At 46.7% G+C, this 16,468-nt stretch overlaps 6 protein-coding genes across 6 annotated transcripts; 4 read left to right on the top strand and 2 right to left on the bottom strand.

Annotated features, from left to right (window-relative positions):
- Positions 1-3,411: 3,411 nt before the first annotated feature.
- On the top strand, positions 3,412-9,435 carry MYCFIDRAFT_206455 (uncharacterized protein; the record flags this gene model as incomplete). The annotated part of the gene is made up of 3 exons (XM_007924739.1): positions 3,412-3,631; positions 7,666-7,711; positions 7,741-9,435. 3 exons carry the CDS (start codon positions 3,412-3,414, stop codon positions 8,111-8,113), a joined length of 639 nt encoding a protein of 212 aa, XP_007922930.1. The 3' UTR covers positions 8,114-9,435.
- On the bottom strand, positions 7,437-9,435 carry MYCFIDRAFT_210187 (uncharacterized protein). Its single transcript, XM_007924740.1, has one exon. It carries the CDS (start codon positions 9,391-9,393, stop codon positions 8,344-8,346), a length of 1,050 nt encoding a protein of 349 aa, XP_007922931.1. The 5' UTR covers positions 9,394-9,435; the 3' UTR covers positions 7,437-8,343.
- Positions 9,390-9,568, bottom strand: MYCFIDRAFT_171203 (uncharacterized protein; the record flags this gene model as incomplete). The annotated part of the gene is made up of 2 exons (XM_007924738.1): positions 9,390-9,535; positions 9,559-9,568. The coding sequence occupies 2 exons, from the start codon at positions 9,566-9,568 to the stop codon at positions 9,390-9,392; spliced, it is 156 nt and encodes a 51-aa protein (XP_007922929.1).
- A 5-nt stretch (positions 9,569-9,573) lies between these two features.
- On the top strand, positions 9,574-12,184 carry MYCFIDRAFT_60175 (uncharacterized protein; the record flags this gene model as incomplete). The annotated part of the gene is made up of 3 exons (XM_007924461.1): positions 9,574-9,741; positions 9,790-11,879; positions 11,936-12,184. The coding sequence occupies exons 1-3, from the start codon at positions 9,603-9,605 to the stop codon at positions 12,182-12,184; spliced, it is 2,478 nt and encodes an 825-aa protein (XP_007922652.1). The 5' UTR covers positions 9,574-9,602.
- Positions 12,185-12,576: 392 nt separating this feature from the next.
- On the top strand, positions 12,577-13,005 carry MYCFIDRAFT_122611 (uncharacterized protein; the record flags this gene model as incomplete). Its single annotated transcript, XM_007924737.1, has 1 exon — positions 12,577-13,005. A coding segment is annotated over one exon (429 nt), but the record flags the coding sequence as incomplete, so codon positions are not given.
- Positions 13,006-14,388: 1,383 nt separating this feature from the next.
- On the top strand, positions 14,389-15,413 carry MYCFIDRAFT_210186 (uncharacterized protein). Its single transcript, XM_007924736.1, has 4 exons — positions 14,389-14,428; positions 14,481-14,743; positions 14,803-15,126; positions 15,184-15,413. The coding sequence occupies exons 2-4, from the start codon at positions 14,608-14,610 to the stop codon at positions 15,195-15,197; spliced, it is 474 nt and encodes a 157-aa protein (XP_007922927.1). The 5' UTR covers positions 14,389-14,428; positions 14,481-14,607; the 3' UTR covers positions 15,198-15,413.
- Positions 15,414-16,468: the final 1,055 nt, after the last annotated feature.

The raw sequence follows: 16,468 nt of genomic DNA, 5'->3' as shown, positions 1-16,468 counted from the left end.
ACTATAATAGGTAGACGTACGAGGTATTATAGCCCTGCCTCCGTTCTAAGTGATATCGTACCGAGTTCTTTGCGTCTACTCTTAAAAGACCTAGCAATGTCCGCTTCTGAGGGTTGTTCTTGTTATTACGAGGGCTATTATTGTTCGTAGTTTCGCTAGCCCTAATTAGTTAGGTTTAGTAGCCTTTAATTGTCAATCTTATCTTATCTTTTAAAAAACACAGCTCGTCTAGTTTCTATAGGTAAAGGCTATTGTAAGTATAGTAGTAGAGGTTCGCCTCGCTTAAAGGGTTAGATAGATCGAGGAGTAACCTATTGTCCGCAAGATCGACCCTAGCTAGCTTAGCTCTATAGTTTTGCCCTTAGTCCGTTAGTCTATTAGTCGCTTAATCTTTTAGGCGGCTTAAAGTTTTAATCAAAGTTTTAATTAACCCCTTAGTGCCTTAGGCTCGTAGTACGGGTAAGGTTGTATCTATAGGCGCAGTAACAATAGCAAGTAATATTAATAATAGTAGCGCTAGCCGTCTTAGCGCTAACTTTACCTTGCTTCTAATTTCCTTCTTTAACTAATAATAACTCGGCAACACCGTTACTAATATAGCCGTATCCTTCCTTTCTTAAATAGCAAGACACTCCGCAACACCGTTACTAATATAGGCGCGCGCCGTTTCTTCTAATACACCGCCGGCACTATCCGCTACGCGCGCGCCTTCGCCGATCGCTTAGGCCTTAAGGCCTCGACAGAAGGAAGGAATAAGAGGGGGACTTATAGGGCGCATTAGTAAAGAGGTAGAATCCTTAAAAGAGTAGGCGATTAGTTAACAGTTATAGCGCGTTTGTTAATGCTTAGTGCGCGTCTACTATAGTAGTGTAGTCTTATTGTCCTAGTTTGTCGGCCTCTAATTAGTTAGCTAATAGCACCCCGGGGGTGCTATTAATCCTAAGCTTTAGTAACATTACGAGCTTTTAGCCTTCTTCTTGTTCTTTACACTAGTCTAATACTTATCTAACAACTTAGTTATGTCTTTAAAAGAGGCTTTAGCTTCCTACGAGTCCTATTTAGGTAAATAGCCTTGCTATTTTAATAGGTACTCCTTCTTGCCTTTCCTAGTCTAGTACTATAGGATACGTTCTATAGACTATAGTTCTTCACTATTAGCTAAGACTTCTTCTAACTTAGCAGGCGCTTTATCGCCTTCGCGCTAGTAGTATAGTTTAAGAAGGGAGACGTAGAAGGTATCGTAGATAGTATAATAGGGTAGAAGCTATAACTAGTAGGCCTGTATACCCTTAGCCTCTCGAATGCGGAATAGGCTAATGTATCTTAGTACGAGCTTAGGCCTTGTTTTGCTATTAGGTAATAGGTGTTTGCGGATGCGGAGGTTCTTAGTGCTAAGCATAACTATGTCGCCTTGCCTAAAGGTTATTAGCGTGTAATGCTTGTTATAATAGGTCTTTTAATACTCCTAAGCCTTTATTAGCTTCTTAGCTATCTTAGTATAGATTTCTCGCATCTTCTAGACACGTTCTATTACTGCTAGTGTCTTAGGTTAACCCGCTTCCCTTTCCTTATGCTCGGCCTCGAGCGATAGGGGATCTTATAGCATAGTAGCGTTCTAGCCTATTATAGCTATATATAGTAACACCTTAGTTAATAAGTAGATACTGTTATTATATACGAATTTAGCTAGTTATAGGAGGTTAACCTAGTCGTTAGGATTCTCGTTAATGTAGCTGCGTAGGTATTACTATAGCGTAGCATTCTGCCTTTCGGTCTAACTATCTGTTTATAGATAGAATGCTATAGACAGGCGATGCTTGAGTCTTAGCTATAGGCAAATCTTACTCTAATAGTAAGATGTAAATATCGAGCCTCGATCGGAGACTATCCCTTTAGGGGTCCCCTAATAGCTATAGAAGATGTTGTTCTATAGCGACTTAGCTAGGTTAATAGCCGTCTAATCCTTTCGGGCAGGAATGTAACGAGCGCCCTTAGTAAACCGGTCTACGACAACTAGGATAGCATTATACACATCCTTACTGCCCCTACGCTTAGCAGGCGGGAGGCCTATAATAAAATCTATTATAAGCTTAGCAAATAGCTTCTTTAGAATAGGGAGTAAAGACAACTCGCTAAATAGTAAGTGCTTTAGTGCTTTAACTCGTTAATATACGGTATACGTGTTTACGTAGTCCTTTATATCCCGTTTACTATTTAGCTAGTAGTATATACGCGATAGTAACTCGTACGACCTCTCTATACTATAGTAACCGGCAAGCTTACCGTTATAGTGTCGCTTAAGAAGTTCTTGTCGGATCGAATGTTTAGCGGGGACATAGTATCTGCCCTTGAACTTCAAATAACCTTTATTATCGATCGACTAATTGTTACTCTTACTAGATCGAGTCTTTCGCCTACTTACAAGCTTATCGATACGTTTAGTAGCAAAGGCGTCCCTCTGCTAAGCCCGTAATAGCTTATCTATAAACGATTGACTATCCCTATTTGTAAGGTTATTTAATAGCACCCTTGCTATTAAACGAGGTACGCATTATATGTATCTAATAGTACTAGTAGCCGGATTAACTGCATTAGTGCTATCGCTGTTACTATATATTGCGATATCGACTAGGGAGTTATTATAACTTCTCCTATCTGTATCCTTAGCTCTTGCCTTAATACGCACTATTAATATAGTAAGAGCATTAATATGCTTTAAGCCGTCGCGGAGCCCGGTAAGCCGCTTATCCTACGCTTACTTATTAACAATACGGGCTATAGCGATCTTATACTATAGGGTTAGAAATAAAGAATTAATGTATTAGGTTTCGCTATCGTAATTAGGTCGCCTCGATAGGCTATTAGTAGGGTTGCTTACGCCTAGCCGATATAATATATTAAAATCAAACCTAGCGAGGTAGACGGCCTATCTAGCCTATCGACCTATAACCCTAGTAACCTTAGTAATACTACGGAGGTTGTTATAGTCTATATAGACCTGTATTGTATACTAAGCCCTATCGAGATAGTGCCTCTAATACTTAAAGGCCTCGATAATAGCTAGGAGCTCTTGCTCGTAGGTCTCGTAGCGACGTTTAGTATTAATTATCTTCCTCGAGAAGAAGGCAATCGGGTGCTAGTAGGTGTTATTAGCCTACTATAACATAATAGCTAATATAGCGAACTATAAAGCGTTAGTAGACCCCGTAGTAGTTCGGTTTGCGAACTACTAAACGTATATAGTTTAGTTTCTTAGCGGTACCCCTCCGGTTTGGTTCCGGTTTAGTTTTTTGCCCCGCTAGTCTAAGCTAGTTTCCGAGGAAACTACGACGATATACGACGACCTCGGAACGAGTCCGGTACGCGACGGGGGCCCTATATTGTATACGCTACACGGTCGACGCATTACCGATGAATCATCCTCGAGAGTGGCTCCTGACCTCGCACATTCCATACCTACTATCTTCAAAGCCTGGAGACAAGGAGAGCCTGATCATGTACGCCGCATCGAAATATCATCTCTATAAGGACAAGCCCGATGCTGCCAGCAAAGGTATAGCGCAAGCCGCAGCGAAATTCTACAAAGCTTTGGCAGACAGCGAGGACTACAATAAGGGAACTTTAGTAAAGCGTTGCTTTAGACCGTTAAAAGCGGCTTGCGCTCTATTAGTCTATTTGAATTCTCTAGTAGGGTTGGCCTTAGTTTTAGTAAGCTTAGTTAGGGGTATTATATGCTATAAATAGCCCTTAATAAAGCGACGGTAGAAATTAGCAAAGCCGAGGAACGATTAAAGCTCTTTAATACTAGTAGGTATTAGCTACTTAGTAATAGTCTTAATCCGATTAGGATTAGCCTTAACACCCTCGGTTAATACGAGGAAGCTAAGGAAGGACACCTCTTTAGTAGCAAAGGTGCATTTAGAAGGCTTATAATATAGGCTATAGGCCCGTAGGCGGTCGAGCACCTTACGCACTATAGCCTAGTGCTCTACAATATTAGGTAAATAGGTATAGACTAGGATGTTATCTAGGTAAACTATATAGAGATAGTCTAATAGACCCGAAAGGGCCCGATTGATATAGGACTAGAATGTAGCAGGGGCATTAGCTAGACTAAATAGTATAACTAAGTACTTAAAATAGCTATAACGAGTATAGAAGGCTGTTTTCTATTCGTCGCCCTTACGAATACAGATACGATAGTACGCATCCTTAATGTCTAGTATAGTATAGAAGTAGGCCCTAGAAAGGCGATCGAGCGTCTTATTAATAAGAGGGAGTAGATAGCGGTCTTTAATAGTAATAGCATTAAGCCTACGATAGTCGATATATAGGCGTAGGCTACTATCCTTCTTTAGTACGAACAGGATAGGTACACTAGCAGGGCTGTTACTATACCGAATACGACTATTAGCTAGGTTTTCCTCTAGGTACTTACGTAATATAGCAAGCTCGCGCTTACTAAGGTTGTAGAGTAGTCTAAAAGGAACCTCTTTGCCCTCTATAATATTAATCTTATAATCCGTCTCCTTAAACATAGGCAATGTCGATGCTAGGTAGTGTTTAAACACATTAATATAGGTCTCTCGGATAGGCTCTAGTATGCGAGCAAGCTAATTAGGATTATTAGGAGGCACAGGTTTATCGTTATTACTACCGAGCAGATCGGTAGTCGGATTAGCTAGGGTTAGGTTGCTAATAAATAGGACCCTAATATTATTAGGGCACTCGCTAACATTAATATATTTAATGTCCTCTTTCCTAGCGATTCTAAACCGCTATTATTAACTGCCTAAGTCTATAACTATAGCATAGTACTTAAGAACAGGGTTGCTAATAATAATATTAGATAGGAGGCTGTCTATGTCTACTACGTAGGTAGTAAAGTTTAGTAGGCGCTTATTGCCGAGGTCGTCCTTTAGGGCTATATAAACATAGTAGGCCCCGTAGATCAAGTGCCGAGCGTTATTAAACTAAGCAAGGGTTAGTAGGTTAGTCCTAGGCAATTGTCGAAGGTCTAATTACTTAGCTAGGCGATAGTTAATAAGGGCACTAACTCTATTTCCTAGGTCTAGCGTAACCTAGGTTTTATAATTGTTCCTATATATATCCCCTACGAGATAGGTACGTATAATAGCTAGTACAATGTCGATAGTCTTACGCCGTATAAGGCTAACAGTTAGTACGGCGCTTACTCTTTTTTCGAAGGTTAGCCTATAGGGGTAGCGTTAGCTACTAAAAGGTGCTTTCGGTGCTTAGCGGTAGTACGGTCGATTCGGGCCTAGTCCTTAGGTTTGTCGTATTAGCCTAGTAGATAGCTAGTACTATTACAATTGAAGCACTTTAATCTAGTTAGGGGGTTGCTATAGCCGCTATTGCTGCTATTATTAGTTAAGCGATTAGTGCTATAGGGATACGAGCCCCTTCTACGGCCCCTATTACGGCCTCCTCTATATAGCCGCCGGCTACGGCTTCTTCTACGGTCGTTGTTACTATTCCTATTGTTAGTATTGTTGTCTTAGTAGGAACCTTAGTTTCCTCCGTAGCTACGGTTGCTACGGTTGCTAGTAGGTCGGATCCTTAATTCTAGTCGTTACTAGAGCTAGACAGCTCGTTTAGTAGTTTCGACTTCGACTATAAATTAAATGCGTATAAGATTAGTCTGTTCGAACACGCGACGGCGGTCTAATTTAAGGACTAATTCCTATCGCAATTTAGGGCGTATTTCGGAAATCTAGATAGAGTCGGTCTTAGCTAGCAAATCGTCTTCGAGAGTCTTTAAATAGGCCTTAAATAAGCGAGCCGATTAATTAGTCTTTTGCTTAGCTCGAAGGTACTAGTCCTAAGCGTATTGTTGCCTTAGTATAGGGTTTCTAAGGGTGTCTAGCATAATAGTCTTATAGTCTTGCTACTAAACAGCGGTCTAATTAGTAAGAGAGTCGAAATAGTTATCCTAGGTACGCTTTAGGTCGCTATTAATGTACTATATAGCGTAGACAACTAGTAAATAGTCGTCTAGAAGGGCCCTCGGCGCATTTCGTTAGTTAAGCTCACAATCGCGTATATAATTATTGTATTGCTTGCGACTAGAGCCGTTAAATACGGTATAGTCCTTAAGCTTAGTATCCTTCTTTTAGATAGGGACGGGTAGTAAGGAAGGCCCTACTATCGGCTTAGTATTAGTTGTTAGGGCTTCCTATAGGCGGCGAATCTCGAGGAGATTATCCTTTAGCTATTGTTCCTAACGCAAGGTAGTAAGCCTGTTTTAGGTAGCTTCTTAGAGTCTCCCTACTAGTTAGGGCCTAAAGGCTAGTTAGCTATATCGACGGTTAACAATATTGTTAAGAATGTCGTCGATAGGCAATTCTAGGTCGTCGCCTAGAATTACAGGTTCTTTAGTAGGCTTAGTAGTAGGCTTAGTAGTAGGCCCTTTAGTAGGAGGCACTTTAGTAGGAGCCTCGGTAGGCACTTTAGTAGGCACTGTGCTACTAGCGTTGTCGTTACTAGCGCTACTAGCGGTAGCACGGTTGTTATTTCGTAATAAACCGGCTATTGTAAGGGGTAATACTAATAATGTATTGTTAGCCCCTAAGGTACGGGTATAGCGGAATTAGTAGATATCGGCCTAGTATGCTTAACTTAGTATAATAGGCCGTATAGAAGGCCTTGCTTAATAATTAGTACGGTTGTTTCGATAGAATAGTACGTATAGGTCCCGTTCTTCGGGCATAATATAGTTAGATTAGTCTTATTCGTAGCTATACCGCTAAAAGCTTGAAATAAGAACTATCTAGCTACTGCCCTTAAAGGGTAGATCGAATACTATATAAGAAGGGTATATTAGCAGGTAGATAGGGTAGTAGTAGGTATAGGTAGTATTCGATAGAGATCTAAGAGGAGAGGGAGGAAGGTAGGCTAGTTAGCCTAACGCTAAGCGCTAAGCCCTACCTAAGGCACTAAGACCCTAGCTTTACTCGGCCGGATTATATACTAATTACGTATAGCCTCTTTAGCTCTAACATTTTCGCTCTTCGTATATATTAATAAATATACTAGTAGTAGCTATCGAAAATTCTCCTAATTCCTAAAGTATAGGAAAAGCTTAACTCGAACCTAATTTATAGATATTAATTTTATAGAATAGTATATTCCTCGCTCGCTATTAAGATAGAGTTTATAGATAGAGATAGTAGTAGTACTAAAGTCGAATTCGTATTATAGGTATAATACCGATAAAGACGATATATAGCTTAATTATAGAGATATTTATTATTTATAGTAGTCTAGACTATACTAATTATATAGTCTACGTAGGCCTTCTAAGTAGAAAAGGCATTAAATAAGGCTATTTATAAACTAGGTCTTATACTCTTTCGTTATACTCTCTCTCTTAGGCGTTATTCGGCTATAGAGAGATCTTAAAGTAGACGCTATATCTCGACTATATACTCTATAGGCTTTAGCTTATCTATATATAGAAGCTTATCTACCTTATTAGCTAATACTTAATCCGATCGGAACTAGAAGGCTATTTGCTATTTTTCTATCTAAAGACCGTCTTCTAGGTTAATAAAGTTTATTAAGAAATCTCTAGAAATTAATAGAGCATTATCCACGTTATCCGACTAGTCTACCTGCTTTACTTTCGTCTTTCACAGGTCGTAGCTATTCCTTTGACTCGATGCCGCCACCCGAACGTGATCGCGGATATGTCGTCTCGTAACATGTTCGCTGTTCGAGTTTGCATGGTTATGCTAGCGGAGCTGGTGATTCGCTTTGGATTGGAGCTGTTGGACCTGCAATGTCAGAGGAGCCCGTCAAGCGAAGAGCGCGTGATTTGGCGCATAGCACATGGAGCCTGGACGGTGTGAAATACCGAGCAGTGAGCATGATGTCCAACGTGCCATCATCCTCCATCGACATGCCGGGGCGCCGCAAATCATGGAGATCGTGGTTGACGCCGTGTATGGCTCCTCGCTTTTCTCCGGGATTTCTTTCTTCTCAGATGTTGGAGAGTTTGGCAGTCGTGCTTCTCATTGCACCAGAGCTCATTCGGGTTGACTGGCCGGAAGTGAATCTGTCACGTCTATGGCGTTTCCGGGACAATACATAATGGCCCGCTACGATACCGCTCTGACGTCGAGGTGTCATGATTAAACCGAAGAGGTCTAGCATGTCCAGCACTACCCGACTGAATTATCTGAGTGTAGACTGATTACGCTCTTCGAATCTATCGACAGGAAGACCAGATCGCAGTCGAAGTGTGACTTATCTTGATCGCTTCCACGCCGGTCGAGCAGAGTGAAGATAGCTTTTGCAGCAGCTGTTGAACTTTTGATTTGTTCACAGCGGCGCCTCGACACTTCCCAAAACATTCTCAATCGCATCTTCAACTGTGACGGTTTGCATGAGATGTCGGATTGCTCTCGGATCACTACCCCAAAGGAGGCTCCGTTCCGTCTTCTCTGTCGCAAGCACGAGTCGATGAGGATAGATCTTGCGGGCCGCCAAGGCGACCAAGGAAGGTGACACGTAGTCAAGGCCGTGGAGTGAAGCGAGAGCCATGCTGAGAATGCGAAGCTGCCTCGTTGCTGTCGCTGTCACGCCGCCCTTGATGAAACGGCTGTTCCGCATAAAGACGACAATGTTGTGAAGGTATTGCGCGATCTCATGTGTCAGATTGACGTGGTTGGCTAGGTCTCGCAGTTCTGTGATGTCTTGCGCGTTTATCGTCGGCACTTCTGCGGTGTTCAGCTGACCTTCAAGGTGAATGAACGCATCGTCATCAGCATGGTGATGCGACATGCAGAAGAGGTCGTTGAGATGGCGCGTCAACCGAGCTTCCGGCGAGGATAGAATGACGATGAACAGGAGGTCCGTGGGTGCCACATGCATGGCGGACCTGGTGAAGATGCGTCGTGATCGAAGCAACTCGAAGGCCTGCACCTGGACTGCTTCTGTGGCAGAATCCAGTCCGACGGCAATGACCACATCTGCCAGCCGCCTCTCTTCGAGATTTGCCAGACTCCCCAAGCGACCAGGACTTGGCTCTCGGGCAGGATGGAATTTCACTTCCAGAGTGGGTCGTGCGGCGCCATACCGGTCATCCAGGGAGTCATCGAAGCCTTCTTCGTTCTCGACCAGCAATGCTTCGCTGAATTCGTCCACAGTCGTCTCGGGCGAGCAGTCGATGACAACCGGCTGGCGGAGGAAGCGGTTCATGCACGTCAGGCTCAGCTCTGCTCGCAAGCTCTGCACACTGTCGCTGGAGGCAGAGAATATGCAATGCTCGCCAGCGACCACGGCCACCAGCACGGCAAGTTCCACGTCTCCCAGATCCTGTATGCGGGACTGCAAGTCGTCCATTGCGCCGGGTACGGTTACGGCAATCATGGATCAATTTGCATGGTGAGTGAGAGTTCCCCCCAAGCTTGTTCGCTGTCGTTGCGTTGATGATGATGTTGCAATGTGGAAGTCGAGCTCATGCAGTGCACGGACTCTTCGCAGCTCGAGGCAGAGGCAGCCATGTCATCTGCTGTACCACAAGAACAACAACACCACCTCGCATGATACCCGCGACATGAGGCGCAAACGACGCTGACATGTCGGGCCCACGGACGAACTGGAGGCGCATCGGCGACAAGTTCTACCGCAAAGTCGAGCTATACACCAATGTCTTCGACGTCGACCTCGCGCTGGAGAACTACACCGTAACCGGCGCTCCGTACAGTGGTGCAGTAGGTAAGCGCATGCAACGACAAGACGTGGATAGCTCTGATAATACGTGAGCAGCACTGCGACGCGATGAGAGCAAAGTATACTCGTTCCGCGGCCCTCAATCCGCCAAATCCACCATCGACATCCACAGCTGCGCCGGCAAGCTGATACAGCACATTCAATGGGACCGAGGCAAGATTAAAAGCGTAGGATGGTCGGAAGATGAGAAGCTGCTGGTTGTTACGGAGGATGGCAGCGTGCGCATATACCCAGACTTGCACGGCGATTTCACTCCCTTCACCTTGGGTCATGGCGCCGATGAGCATGGCGTGGTGGCCTGCAAGTTCTGGTCCAGCGGATTTGTCGCGCTGCTGGGTAACAACAGTGTCGTCGCCGTCACGCGATACGACGAGCCGCGACCGCAGCTCCTGGCGTCTGCCCCGTCGGGCGAGGTCATCTCGTGGACTGTGATCCCTCCAGAATACACATCATCCCGCTCGGTGGAGGTCCTGCTCGCCATAAACGATACTGTCTACGTGCTGGACGCGGTGGAGTGTGAGGATAGAGGCCTTCAAGCTGGGCCATTCCGACACATCGCCGTATCGCCCAACGGCAAGTTCATTGCCCTCTACACCGATGACAGCAAAGTCTGGGTCATCGGCAGTGACTTCCAAGAACGATTCAGCGAATATGAATCCAACGTCAAGACTGCGCCGCGTGACCTGCAGTGGTGTGGCAACAATGCAGTCGTACTTGCCTGGGAAGACGAGATCCACCTGATCGGGCCAAATGGAGCAGCGTCAACATGGGAGTACAATTCAATCGTCCACCTTCTGCCAGACATCGACGGCATCCGCGTCCTGACCAACGACGTCTGCGAATTTGTGCAAAAGGTGCCTGATGCGACCGAAGAGGTTTTCAAGCCCGGCTCGGCCTCGCCTCCCGCTGTGCTGCTCGACGCCATCAGCCAGCTGGAGAACAAGTCGCCGAAAGCGGACGACAACATCCAACTGATTAGGGCCAATCTCGACGAAGCTGTCGACACCTGTGTACGTGCGGCAGGTCAGGAGTATAGCATCCACTGGCAGAAGCAACTCCTCAAGGCTGCATCATTCGGCAAGTCGGTGCTTGACCTCTACAACAGCGACGATTTTGTCGACATGACTGAAGCATTGAGGGTATTGAATGCTGTGAGATCTTTTGAGATTGGCCTCCCCGTGTCCTACGACCAATACATTCGACTGACACCGGAACGTCTTGTGCAGAGGCTAGTCAACCGGCGAGAGTTTCTGTTGGCCCTCAAGGTATCGCAATATCTCCATCTGCCAGTCGACAAAATCTATGTGTCTTGGGCACGTCAAAAAGTGCGCAGTTCGAGCACGGACGAGGACAAGATTTGCGAGGAAATCGTGCAGAAGCTCAATGGCAAGCGTGGCATTTCATTCGAGGAGGTAGCGCGAGCTGCATATGATGAAGGAAGAGGAAAACTGGCTACTGAGCTGCTTGAGCACGAGCCAAGAGCAGGCAAGCAAGTTCCCTTACTGCTGGACGTTGGCGAGGAGACCATTGCGCTCGACAAGGCCATCGAAAGTGGCGATACGGATCTGGTCTTCTACGTGCTGCTGAATCTGAAGAAGAAGATTCCGCTCTCCAGCTTCTTTCGAACCATCAACAGCCGACCTGTCGCAACAGCGATCGTAGAGGCCTCGGCGATTGATCAAGATCAAGAAATGCTCAAGGACCTGTATTACCAGGACGATCGTAGACTTGATGGTGCCAACTTGCTGGTGACAGAGGCGCTGACCGCCAGCGATGTTGGTCCTGCATCTGACAAGCTCAAGATGGCAACGAAGCTGCTACGAGACAGCAAGGAGTTCGCGCTGCAAGCGACCGCCCTTGAGGAAGCTCAAAAGCTTCTTCGCCTGCAAGAGGCCTTCGAGAAGGACCTTGTGAACGCGCGCTACGTTGGTTTATCGGTCAACGAGACACTTTCGAAGCTCATCAAGACTGGAAACATCAAACGGTCCCAAAAGCTTCAAACCGAGTTCAAAGTGAGCGACAAGACCTACTGGTGGATACGGCTTCGAGCTCTTGTAAGTCGCCGTGACTGGAGGGAGTTGGAAGAAGTGTCGAAGCAGCGCAAAAGCCCTATTGGCTGGGAGGTAAGTTGTTCTGAGGTCCTCGGGTTTTGCTTCATGCCCATGCTGACGTGTCACAGCCTTTCTTCAACGAAATACTGGGCGCAGGACAGCCCAAAGTTGCCGCAGCATTCATTTCGAAATGCACCTCCCTTTCGCCTGCGGAAAGGATTGAGATGTGGGTGAAATGCGGCATGATCAAACAAGCAGGCGAGGAGGCTCTCAAAGCCAAAGATCGCGCTGCGCTCGAAGAACTCAGGACGAAAGCCACGAGTCAACAAATGCTCGACATTGACCGCATGATTGCTCAACTTACCAAAGGCCGCTGACGATGGTCAGTGGAGAAATATCCGCCGACCCTTCTCTTTAGGCGAAAAGTCGGCAGTCCATACTTCCCCGCATTCGACGCCGACAACATCTTCGAATGTGCACAGAAACAACCACATAGCGGAGATCTTCTGCGGCAGCGGCTGTCTGCAAAGTACCGAGTTCCACATGGAGGTTGGTTCTGTGCCTAGAGTTTACTCGGATGACGTGAGCAGAACACACCACATACCTGCGTATAAGTATTCTAGCAAACACCGCCGTGATGGCAGGAAATCACAAGCTGTAGCTTCTGTCAATCACACATTCCGCCATGCGCTCTTCCCTGCTTTCCTCAATCATCCTCTCCCTCGCTGCCACCGGCTCGGCGCAGACCCTTCTTGCACCATCCTACGAACCCACGCCGCCAGCACTCGAGTTCCTCTACACCGCCTACGCAGACTGCCTCAACACAATCTACGAAACCCAAGGACCCAAAGGTATCCGGCAAGCCATCCCCATCGTCGGCGGCAATTTCACCGGCCCCAGACTGCAAGGCAAAATTCTCGATCTCGGCGCAGACTGGGGTCTCAAAGACCCTCAAACCGGCATCTTCAGCGCCGACACGCGCTACAATCTCCAAACCGACGACGGAGCCAACCTTTTCCTGCAGACTTCCGGCCCTTCGGTTCCTGGTGGTGGACTGCATTTGAGGGTGGTCATTGAGACGGGTGATGCCAAGTATTATTGGTTGAATAATGTTGTGGCCATCGGGGTTTTGAGGCCGGTTGAGATGAGGGAGGATGGGTTCTCGTTGCGGATTGATGTCTGGCATGTGAGTCTTGATGGGGAGAGGGGATTTGTCTTTTGGACGTTGGCTGGTACTGACTTACGCTGTGGTATTAGATGGCGGGAGAGTTTACGACGAATACGACTTTTGTTAATGGGACGGTGGTTTCGTGACGTGAGGAGGAGGAGGAGGAGGTGGTGGTGGTGGTGGAGGAGGTGTGGCGGAAGGATGAATTGTGAGGCGATTTCGATTTTTTCTCTTTTTGCTTTCTGTCAGTGGCCACACATCTCTGAATGCTCTCACCGAGACGCTTTCCACGCGGTGCTTAACGTCCTTGGAACTTCTGATCTGGTTGGAAAGGTAGGTCTGAGTCGCAGATCCAGCGTACGATCTTGAAGATTCCGTCATGTCGGGCGCTTTTATGGCTGTTGGATAGTCTATCGGCTCTTCGAGAATGGGGAAGAATCGTTGCAACAATTGCACGTCTGGGGTTGCTATTTCACTGGAGATATCTCACTTGAAGCTTCTCACTACGAAGACTTTTCGCTGCTATCGGCACGCCGCTACGCTGAGAGGGTCTGCATGGAGACAGACGATGAAGATGAGGACTGAGATGGCTGTAAGAAGACGAGGATTACGATGGCCTAGCACTACTGCCTCTTCAGAAGGATCTTGGAGATCCGCAGATACGTTTGAGGATGCTGAGGCTCAAGCTGTTGTGACTACAGTAGTAAGCTGAGTAGGAACAACCTTGAAGACTCGACCCGTATTCGCAAACGACCCGGACATTGAGAGGATCCTATCCTTTGAGGACCAAGGTTTCGTCAACACGGAGCAGGAGATGATGAACTCCACCCTGAACTCCGATGTCTGGGTGTTGGGAGTACAAGCTCGTCCGGTTTGTGATAGCGATACGATGAATATCAGGCAGGTGATATGGACAGTGTACCTAAAGCTTATTGAGTAAGCTTATTGAGTTTATAAGGCACCAACAGACGACGGTAACACTCTACGAGATGTTACCATAGGCCATAGCAATCGCATCACTCGTGCTATGCCACTTGCAGATGGGATACGAGATTTTCATAGGCTATAGCAATCGCATCATTCGTAACGCTAATGAGGTATTAGGAGACGGGGAGATAATCCAACTACCGACAGAGTGCAGATAGGCCACGAGATAGTACCATAGGCCATAGCAATCGCATCATTCGTAACGCTAATGACGTATCAGGAGACGGAGAGATGATCGAACTACCGAGAGAGACCGAGAAGGGTGAGGTTAGGTATGTATCAAGCTGTGCTTGTGCAGGCTACCTACGCCAATCCACGAGGTTTCGCCAAGAGTCTCTATTCGACCGCCGAGTCAAGGGCCTGGCTAGAGTATCAATGTATAGCTGCACGTCCTGTGACAGCCTTGCTAAACATGCAGTTTCCTTTCTCAGGACTGGGATATAGCACTCCCAGTCCAGTGTGTCAGGTACTATACTTCCAGCGATTCCCATTACGCGGATCGGTAACAGCTCTCTCAGGAAACGATTCTGCGTATATATATCCATATTCAGTCCACCGAGCTCTGAGTCTACTTTCTTGCTGTACAAAGGCCGAGTTCTGAAGAAGACCCCATCTCTATCATCTGGGTTCTATACAGTCGCAACGATGCCGAACGTCCTATCGACAATTGCTGGCTTGCTGGCTCTCGTACACGCTCTTCCTGTGCCAGACGCCGAGGCAGTCGCCAAGCCAGACTCTCCCATTGCTGCTGACGGCTATCCTTGGGGATATAGCAGCCTAGGCAAGTACCCGACCGTGGCAAAGCCACATTTTGCCAGATACTAACACCCTCATTTGCAGATGTCAAGAAGAGAGAGGCTGTGGCCAAGCCAGACTCTCCGATTGCTGCTGACGGCTATCCTTGGGGCTATAGTAGCCTAGATGTCAAGAAACGAGAGGCTGTCGCCAAACCAGACTCTCCGATCGCAGCTGACGGCTATCCTTGGGGCTATAGTAGCCTAGATGTCAAGAAACGAGAGGCTGTCGCCAAACCAGACTCTCCGATCGCAGCTGACGGCTATCCTTGGGGCTATAGTAGCCTAGATGTCAAGAAACGAGAGGCAGTCGCCAAGCCAGACTCGCCAATTGCTGCTGACGGCTACCCTTGGGGTTATAGCAGCCTAGGTCAGTAAACCGTGGCATTAGTATTCCAATACGCTATTCTAATACCATGACCTGCAGATGTTAAGAAGTGAGAAAGAAGCAGTTGCTATGCGAAAGGGATACGTTTCGTACTAGGCAGTGTGCTGTTCACACTCCTTCCTTCATAGTCCTTACCTGCCTGTTCTAATGAGCACCTTCGTTTGTATCCGCCAACTGCGATAGTATGAGTTTTAGGCATCAGATACTCTCAATATGTTATTGTGCTCCGCAACCGATTTTGGTCGAGGTCTGGCGGAAAACTCCTTCTTACCTCGATCCCGCTTCAGACTGCGATCCCAAATGAGACACTGAACCTCCTCCTGCTCCTTGAGGACTAGTCGGAGCCTGCTGGCGAAGTCGCGAGCGTCGTACAATACTTCTGTTCCTCTGCCATCGATTCGTCGTCGTGGCCTGACTAGTAGGGTCAGGCTGGCACAGAATCCCAATGCAAGCTTAACGTTTGGGTCTTGAGCAAGAACGCCAACGTATTCTACCGCCGTACCGATGTGCTGGCGATGGAGCACGGCGTGGCGTGAGTGCGATAAGCGGTAGTTGTGTGAAGAAGTCGTTGTCCGCGGATCCGCCGCTGTCGAATGCGCGAGCTAGTCTTGCAACCCTAGTCGCGACGAATCGTCCTCTGCAGGTCTTATCTATCTACATGCACAGTATGTTTTTTTTATGCAATCCCCCACGCCTGCAGCCAGACGTCGAGCCTGGCTACTAAACCGAGCCCCAGCTAGCCGCCCGAGCCCCAGCATATCCCGAGATTACGAGATCGGCTGTTCTATACATAATCGCGTATAGAAGCGGATAATCGCGTCGATGCAGGCCCCGCCAGCCGGGCAACCACTGCAATACTGCTGCCAGCCACTGCAATACTGCTGCTAGCTATAAAGCCAAAGTTTGTTAGCAAATCAGTAGTATAGCAAAATTGAAGGTATTGTTAGTTGCTATCTACTCAGGTCTAATCGGATTGCGACCTACGGCCTTGTAACCACGCGAGGCTATATATGCTAGCTTATACTAGTCTCTTAGTTGCTAACTAGCATACTACTATTACTAAGTGAACTAATAGTGCTATTGCTAAGTAAACTAATAGTGCTATTACTATAGCACCTATTAATAAAGCGGCCTTCCTACTAGCTATATAAGCGACTACTAGTACTATTACTAAGTAGCCTATCGTTGTTATTGCTTATATAATGCCGCCTACTAGCGGCTATAGTCTGCTTACTATCTCGTACGTTATTCTTCTACCTATAATCGAGTGTTCTTACGTACTCGGAGGTCTTTAATCTCTCGGCGGAGTGAATCTAGCTTAGAA

This window comes from Pseudocercospora fijiensis (genome assembly GCF_000340215.1).
Source record: "Pseudocercospora fijiensis CIRAD86 unplaced genomic scaffold MYCFIscaffold_2, whole genome shotgun sequence".
Lineage (NCBI taxonomy): Eukaryota > Fungi > Ascomycota > Dothideomycetes > Mycosphaerellales > Mycosphaerellaceae > Pseudocercospora > Pseudocercospora fijiensis.
The sequence above is the reverse complement of the archived record's forward strand: the minus strand, read 5'-3'. Positions and strand labels throughout refer to the sequence as shown.

What these genes read in the sequence shown, in the direction of transcription:
- MYCFIDRAFT_210187 (XM_007924740.1), bottom strand. Translation starts at nt 9,393, where the DNA reads ATGATTGCCGTAACCGTACCCGGCGCAATGGACGACTTGCAGTCCCGC.
- MYCFIDRAFT_210186 (XM_007924736.1), top strand. Translation starts at nt 14,608, where the DNA reads ATGCCGAACGTCCTATCGACAATTGCTGGCTTGCTGGCTCTCGTACAC. An exon ending in TTGGGGATATAGCAGCCTAG is followed by an intron (nt 14,744 to 14,802) that starts GCAAGTACCCGA and finishes CCTCATTTGCAG; the next exon opens with ATGTCAAGAAGAGAGAGGCT.